The 7892-nt window shown below is 46.4% G+C and overlaps 1 protein-coding gene across 2 annotated transcripts in view; it reads left to right on the top strand.

The window, feature by feature from the left end:
- The first annotated feature begins 5731 nt into the window (after positions 1 to 5731).
- Positions 5732 to 7892, top strand: part of HTR7 (5-hydroxytryptamine receptor 7) — a 37013-nt gene continuing 34852 nt past the window's right edge. For both annotated transcript variants that reach the window (XM_052799942.1, XM_052799943.1), the window contains exon 1: positions 5732 to 6392. In XM_052799942.1, the coding sequence (XP_052655902.1) occupies positions 5866 to 6392 (527 nt within the window). In that variant the 5' untranslated portion in view covers positions 5732 to 5865. The remainder of the gene's footprint in view (positions 6393 to 7892) is intronic.

Below are 7892 nucleotides of genomic sequence, written 5' to 3'. Positions count from 1 at the left end.
TGCAGAGACTGGACTAGGAGCTCAGTGCAGCTTTGAGGGTCAGTAGAGAGCAAACAGTCTGCTGCACCTCCGTGACAGGGAAAAGACACATCACTCTGAAAGGGGAAAAAAACGGCTGGTAAATGTCTTTGTTCTTGCCACATCTATGGCAGCATTTTGTTCTTGACAATATTGGGTCAGGATACTTCAGTAAGGGAGCTCTGTTTTGGCCTGTCTGTGTCTGTAAGGTGCTCGCCTATTACATTAGATCAGCCAGTACTGCTTCTCTGCCAGTCATTCAAACAAGCTGCATAGCCTGAATGGTATTGTCAAGGCTTTTCTTTGATGTTTGTGAAAATGGAAGAGCTCGAGATATTATTCCAGGTTTTCTTGGACTGACTGTATGATGGAACTTGATTTAATTTGTCTAAATGAATGTAAGAAGCAATCCATAAACATATATCAATTATTTTTGAATGGCCCTACTGCAGCAGTGTTCAGAGACATCAAACAGGATTAAGCAGCTTTTGTGTCTAGCAATATACAAGCAAAACAAACCTTTCCTCGAGGCACTTAAAATGGAGAACATTTAAACAGATCTTCGTGCAGAAGATCTGCAGAACCCTATTGCTGTAACGGTGTAAGAATCTGAGTATGAAGCACTTTCAGCATCAGGTACCATGAATTGTACTCAGACCAGTGTACAACCTTATTTCCTACATTAATTACTCAGATCTTACTACTTTTGTTTAGGGCAGCCCCAGTGATCTACTTAAAACACCTTTGCGGTCCTCACTGTTATCCACAGGCTTCTAACATGCTTTGCTTCATCAGTGTCCTGAAGTCCTTCTGGTGGAGCCAGATCTCCAGGTGTTTTCTTTCTCAATAAACTTAGATCTCAAGGCAGTTCTTTCAGTAAATTCTTATGCAGAAACCCTAACAATTCTTCTAATATTTTTTCAATGGGCAGTCCATGGTAGCAACTGTCAGATTTTTTTGCTTTAGTTCTGCATTTAACACTTTTAGGGAGCTAAGATATTGTTTGGTACTATCTATCTCAGCAACTCAGTAACATGAATGTCACAGTCACTTTTATCATAACCTCAATAACCTCCTTTGTAAAGGTGCACATTGCATTTTCAGGGATGGGAGCTCTGTTTTTCTGAGCGATACAGAATTTTTAGCATAAATTTCATCTTAATTGTTTGTTTTCTTTTCAGATGGCAGCTTGCTGTTGTTAGTATTTGCTGGTTCCAAAAACAGAAGACATCATTTCACATTTAAGTTGCACAGATGCGAGTATTTATTTTGACAATAATAAGAAATGCCAAAGATGAGAACTGTTACCTCTCTGTTTTACTGCCACAGAGTGGTGATGATTTATTTTCACAAAGACAAGAAAAGGCAGAAAAGAAAACTGCAGCTGCAACATCTTTGCTAGAAGTTGGACAAGAGTGTTATTTGCTAAACAGTACATGCTGGGAATAAAAATCGAGGTTTCAGTAATATTTGTCCACGGAATTCTAACCAGTCTCTGATAAAATATTCTAAACATTTTGACAACATATTTCCCTAAGGCAGAAGAAACATATATCTATATTTATTGTTCTCCAAAGCAGGTCCTCACCAGTCTTATATTGGTTTCCAAGAAAAGAAGATGAAAACAAAAGGAAAGAAAAAAAAATTACAACAGACAAATGAAAACAACAGTTTATGAAGATAGACTGGCTCAGGCAGGGAAGGACAAAAAAGGGGATGATAAGAAAGGAGAAAGAGCAAGAAAAATTTCTTCTCCGTTTATTTATTACATTGCATACTCCTGTAGCGTTACCTACCTGCCATGCATCCAAAACTGAATTGTTTAAGAAGAGGAATTTAGCAGCACCTTTAAGCTTTTATGCTAAGATGAGCACGGCTGTTGTTTTCTATAGGTGGCTGCGTGGGGGAAAGAGTTACCATGCCTGGCTGTCAACGCTTTCTCCTCCACTGGTGAAGTTCTTGTGCTGCATTCCTTGACCCGTTTCACTCAGGGTGCTCCAAGTTAGCAAAGATCTGCTGTGTCAACAGACTCTGAAAGCATTAAGTCCTCTGGAGAGGGATGAAGGATCCAGGATGTAGTGCAATTTCTTTCAACGCAAACACTTTGATAGATACAGTCTGGCGTCACTAAATCAACATGTGCTGGGGAAATTGTATCTCCTTTGCTAGCTCTGATGATGTCTATCTTACCTTACCTGACTAACACAGGGGCAAAGAATTGATACCAATAACCATTGTTATATTATACATTTAGTATGAATCACAAATGCAGAAGATGTTATGTGATTAACACTGTTTCTGGAGGAGGGGAAAAAAATCAAAGAAAGAAGTTAATTATTTTTGGAGAGAACAGAAAATAAAAGAAAAATGTTCCCTTGCCTTTTTTTTTTTTTTTTTAAATCTGGAACATTTCTATATAACAAAAATGAAATATCAAATATGAGATTTGCAAATAAAGTACATTATCAGGTGTGAACAAAATAATTTAACTTCAATAAGTGCATGAAGAATGAGGGATGAGGGCCTTAGCACAGATTTGGAGGTATACAGAAATACAAAGAGGCTTTTATACATAGAGAACCTAAATTACTCAAAGGACAGGCTGTTACTAAGCTCAGCCAGAAAACTGATTTGATGATATTTATTGAAGGCTAATGGCAGGTGAAAAGGTAGTATCTGGGGGGGGATGGGAGGAGAACAAATGTCAACTTGTCATTCTTGACACCCAATCAGCCATTTATTTCATTTCTGTACGCTGTCTGGAACAGCATGTTAGAGCTTGTAAATAGGGTCACTGAAGATAAAAGCAGGGTGTACACTTGGAAGGATCAACTCCTACCTTCATATATCATTATTTTAAATACATAGAATAGATGTAGTCTCATGGAGTGATGGATAGATCATTTCTTTCCCAGACACTGGGGATGTGAAAGCCTCTAAAGCCCTCAAGGAAAGCACCTCACCAGATTCAGCCCAGCCTTGCAAACTGGAATGTTATTCTAGGTGTGTCCTAGTGAAAAGCTTTCAAGGAAAAGATTTTAGAGAGGTATCAGCAGCTTCATCTTGCCAAAGTTTCATGTTTTCTCTGCAGTAGTATGTAAACCCCTTTCTATAATGGTATGTAAATTGACTTAAATTGGTTTGTCTCTTCAAAGATAAGATTATGAGAGTAAATACAAAGAGTGGTAACATAGGACCTTTGAGAAGGAAAGAAATCAGGTGATTAACTTCCAATGAACTCTGTGGGAATTTAAGGTACAGAACAAAAGATGAGGCTAAAATCCTCCTTTCAGGTTGGAATGGGTAAGAGTAACAAGCAAATGATCCTGTGTATCATCCACTGAGTACACTTAGAGAGTCACGTTCCAGAAATGTATTGAAGAGCTGTCAAGAAGAATGACTGATTTAATGAACTGTGTCAACACATTTGCAGGAAGCACCAGATTATAATTTGCTCTGCCTTAGTGACATTTTAAGCAACTGAAAAATTGCTTTTACAGTGAGTATTAAACTGTACAATGTTATCAGCTTTTATGATATGAATCTATTTTGAAGAAAATTTACTCAGTCCCTATCTCCTTAGCTGTACTTCAGACACTATTTTTAAAAAACATATTCACACAACGAGGAAATACTTACCTTTCTCCACGTTTTGCCTTAATGCTTTAACTTATTTTGATGTACCCTTGCCATTTCTAAAGATCTTTTTCTTCCTAATATTTGCTTAGCTGGGGAGGAGGGACAAAGTACCTGCTTTATCACCCTGGAGGGGTAAGTCACCTGAAGCTCAAGGCTCAGAACGCATTCTGGGTGGTTAAACAGGGAAAGCTTTTATTGTGAGTGGACACAGTGAGGAGACTAACAAAGTATGGGAAAATACGTGACTGAATAGGAAAACACTTTCAGCTTGATAATGGTCAAGAGCTGCCCAACTAGACCTCATCCTTACCATGTAAAACTTGCTTATTTTATTATCTTAGTCAAATCAAGATGTGGGGGTGGAAGGGAAAGCAAACAGCTGAACTCCCAACCCCTGCTCACTGCCTGCTGCATTTCTGACCAAGGAGACTCTGCCTGTGCTCAGATTGTTTCAGGCACATCTGACCCCAACCCCTCAGTCCCATGCATGCTCACAGGGGAGCTGGGCCAATGCAGAGCCACATATGATGGAAAGCCTGCTTTCGAGAACTGGCGATGCTGACAGAATAGATTTCATTAAAAACAAGAAATTCTGTGAGCCAAGTATGGAAGCCTCAGTCGCTATGGATTTATGCTTCTGTAGTGCCTATGAGTGTCAGATGAGGTTTTTTTTTCCGATAGCTGAGTACTTGTTAGGTCTTTCTTCAAAGCAGATTTTTATGTGTGTATGATGTGAGCTCATACTGCAGCCTCTCTTAGTGCTGGGCCACACACAGAGCTCTTCCCTCTATCTGGTGCATACTTAAATAAAACTTGCTACAGCGTTGCTACCTGCAAGACCTCTCCTCATTCAGCTATTGCTGCCGTTGCTCCGTGGTTACCAATACATCTGGAGTCACAGTCCTCCTTTCATTTCCTCTCTTTCTCATCTGGCTTCTGTGTCTTGTTGGAAATATAAGGGGACACTCAGGAGCAGGTGTTTCCTGTTTTTAATCCTTACTGTCTAGCATGTTACTATAGCAGGAGGTGTAATCTTCTGCTGGCATCCCATGGGTGAGTGGCTATTGGGACAGTTAGTTTTCACCCCACTTGGAGGCAAGACTACGACTTAAAAGAAGGGAGAAAGCTAGTGCGTCCCAGAAATGGGCTAGTATCCAAGAAGAGTTCAAGGAATCTGCAAGAAAAGCAGGTAATTCAAAGCGATGGGATTCTGTTGTTGTTTTTAACTTTACTGAAAGGATTACACATGGAACAGTGAATAAATTGAAAATAATGCTATATAAATATTAATAAAAGAGAAAAAATAGGTAATGGGATTCACGTTAATTTAGCAGGAAGGAGAATCTGTGAGCCTGAAGATCCGAAGAAATACTTCAGAGATGACTGTGTTGGTGGGGGTAGATCTTACAAGAGCGGCCACTATTAACTCCCTAAGCAGCAGCCGGGGTCCTGCCGGACCCGAATCTTTCAGCACGCGCATTCCGATAGCAGAGACGGAGGCACGTCTGAACCCGCCGATCTAGAAGCCGGGCTGCATCGCGGCGGGCACGCCGAGAGGCTGTCACCCGCCTCCGGCCGGAGCAGCTCAGCCTGCGGGCGCTTCTGCTCGAGGCGCGTCCACCCGCCCGCAGCTTCTCGGGTGCGACCTGTATATCCGTATATGTATATGTATACGTATATGTATATGTATATGTAGGGGGTCCCGAAGCGTCCCCCTCCGCTTGGGGCGGCCGCGGAGGAGAAGCCGGAGGAGAGACCGGCGCCCGCGGCCGCAGCGCAGACGGGCCGTGGTGAAGGGGAGCTCCCCGCCAGCTGCCGCTCAGAGGGGGAGGAGGGAGCGGGGGGGGCGGAGCGGCTCCCACCCCGTCCCCCGCCGCCGTCGGAAGAAAGCAGCCGCGGGTGGGAGCGGGCGGTGGGCGCGGGTGGGCGGGGAGCGGCCACCACCCCCGCCCGCCCGCCCCTCTCCCCGCGGGCTTGGGGCGATGGCGTCGCGCCCGCCCGCCGGCCGCCCGGGGGGCGCCGCGGGCGAGCCCGGCGGCTCCGGGGGAAGTTGAAGGCTGGGCCCCCCCGGCGGGCCGCTCCGCCGGCTGCGAGGGGGCGGGCGGCGCCGGGTGCCCGAGGAGGAGCCCGAGCAGCCCGGGCGGCGGGGAGAGCCGGCGGGCGGGCGGGCTGGCGGGCGGCGGGGCTTCATGGGCAGCTCACGCCAGCATGGTCCTCGCCCTCAACGGCAGCCACCTCTACGGTAACCTCCGGCCCGCGGTCCTGGAGGACCCGCGGGCGCTGAGCGGCGGCAGGATGATCGCCGGCTCCTGGCCCCCGCGCAGCCTGGCGAAGCTGGGCCCGTCGCCCCCCCCGTCGGCGCTGCCCACGGCGAGCCCCCTCCCCGCCAACGACTCCCAGTGCGGGGAGCAGATCCTCAGCTACGGCAACGTGGAGAAAGTTGTCATCGGGGCCGTCCTCTCCCTCATCACCCTGCTGACCGTCGCCGGCAACTGCCTGGTGGTCATCTCCGTCTGCTTCGTGAAGAAGCTGCGGCAGCCCTCCAACTATCTCATCGTCTCGCTGGCCCTGGCCGACCTCTCGGTGGCCCTGGCCGTCATGCCCTTCGTCAGCGTGACCGACCTCATCGGCGGCGAGTGGATCTTCGGGCGCCTCTTCTGCAACGTCTTCATCGCCATGGACGTCATGTGCTGCACGGCCTCCATCATGACTCTCTGCGTGATAAGTATCGACAGGTGAGACCCCCGGCGCCCCGCGGCCCGCTCTGCCCTCCCGCCGCTCCCCGCACTCCGGGGGGGGGGGGGCGCGGGACACTGGCACCGCGCCGCTGCCCGCCGCCCCGCGGACCGAGGGCGGCCGCCGGCGCTGGGGACCTGCCGCGAGCGGTTCCTCCAGGGCTCCCTTTTGCCTCCTCCGGGTCCCTTGGAAATGAGCTGTAGACACGCTAAAAGCACGGAGGGAGGCGAGCGCAAGCCTTGCAGCCTCTCCCGTTCGAAGGAGCCCGCCGGAGCAGCGCGTGCTGCCTGCCGCTGCCCCGGCCCAGGTGCCGGTTGTGCCCCCGGGTAGCTTCCCGGCTATCAGAACAAAACTGGAGCTAAACTGTATACGTTCGCTGTTGCTCTGGACAAAGAGTGGGGCGTCTGCAGCCGCTTTAAAATCTGCAACGTATGTCTTTAAACTGCTTTATACAAGAGCTAGATTTGAGCTGATTCTTCTGGAGCTGGTGCCGGTGTAACCTCACTGAGTTCAGCCGAGTTTTACCAGATCAGAGAAGGCGCAGGCATTATAGCTTATTAGGGTTTTATCATTATTCTAGGACAATCCCAGAACAGCTCCATTTCAACTAACAGAACCACTTTTGACAAATAGTGTGTTGTTTGAAGGAAAAATTGCTTTCAAATATTTGCTTTTTAAAAAAATTTCTTCTGCCCTCTTAAAAACGAAGCTATGCTCATTGACATTTAGATCCTTCCAAAAGATACAGGCACTGGAGCAATAAGGAGGTCTATACAGACTGCAGAAGATGATCTTAGGCATTCATTTCTCATGTTAAGGCCGCACCTGAGATCCCGCATTTGCCCACGTCTAAGCTCTCCTCTGCAGAGGAAGGCTAACAGATTCCTGTATTCCGTGCAGGTCCCGTTCTAAAGTAAGTTGCAGCCCGTAACTTCCCTCTTCCACAGCCTAAATCCATGCCAAGAATTTTAGCATCTAGAGGGGGACTATTTCCATTACAACTCAACGCAATTAGCAGAAATTGAAGAACTTCCTAACTACACTGTAGAAGTAGTTTATCAAGTCTGATATCCAACAGTAGCCTTGACCGTCTACTTCAGAAAGTTTTTGGAAAGAACTCTGCCTTAGGTTTCTGCAAAGAAACAGTCTTTCAAAAGAGTTTCCCACAATAACTGGAGGTTGTTTCATGCCAAGGAGCATCACAGTTTATATTAATTATTTCAGAACTTTAATTTCTGTATAAGCAGCCCCTGCTCTGGTGCTCTTTATTTACTGACTTCTATAATGGCTAGCAGTTATCTGAATGCTGCAAAGCATCTTGTAGCAATGAAATCCACATACAGACTTTAACTGAGTATCAAAGGGTGGGATTATTTTGTTGTTGTTGTTTCTGTTGCCTTGAAATTTGCTGTCTTTTAATTTAATTCCAATATTGTAAGAAAATATGAATAGGATTATCTACCTTCCCAGTGTTATTCACTGGTTTTCTATCCTACCTG

This window comes from Harpia harpyja, chromosome 10 (assembly GCF_026419915.1).
Source record: "Harpia harpyja isolate bHarHar1 chromosome 10, bHarHar1 primary haplotype, whole genome shotgun sequence".
In the NCBI taxonomy this organism is placed as follows: Eukaryota; Metazoa; Chordata; class Aves; order Accipitriformes; family Accipitridae; genus Harpia; species Harpia harpyja.
This window is presented reverse-complemented; position numbering and strand designations above follow the sequence as displayed.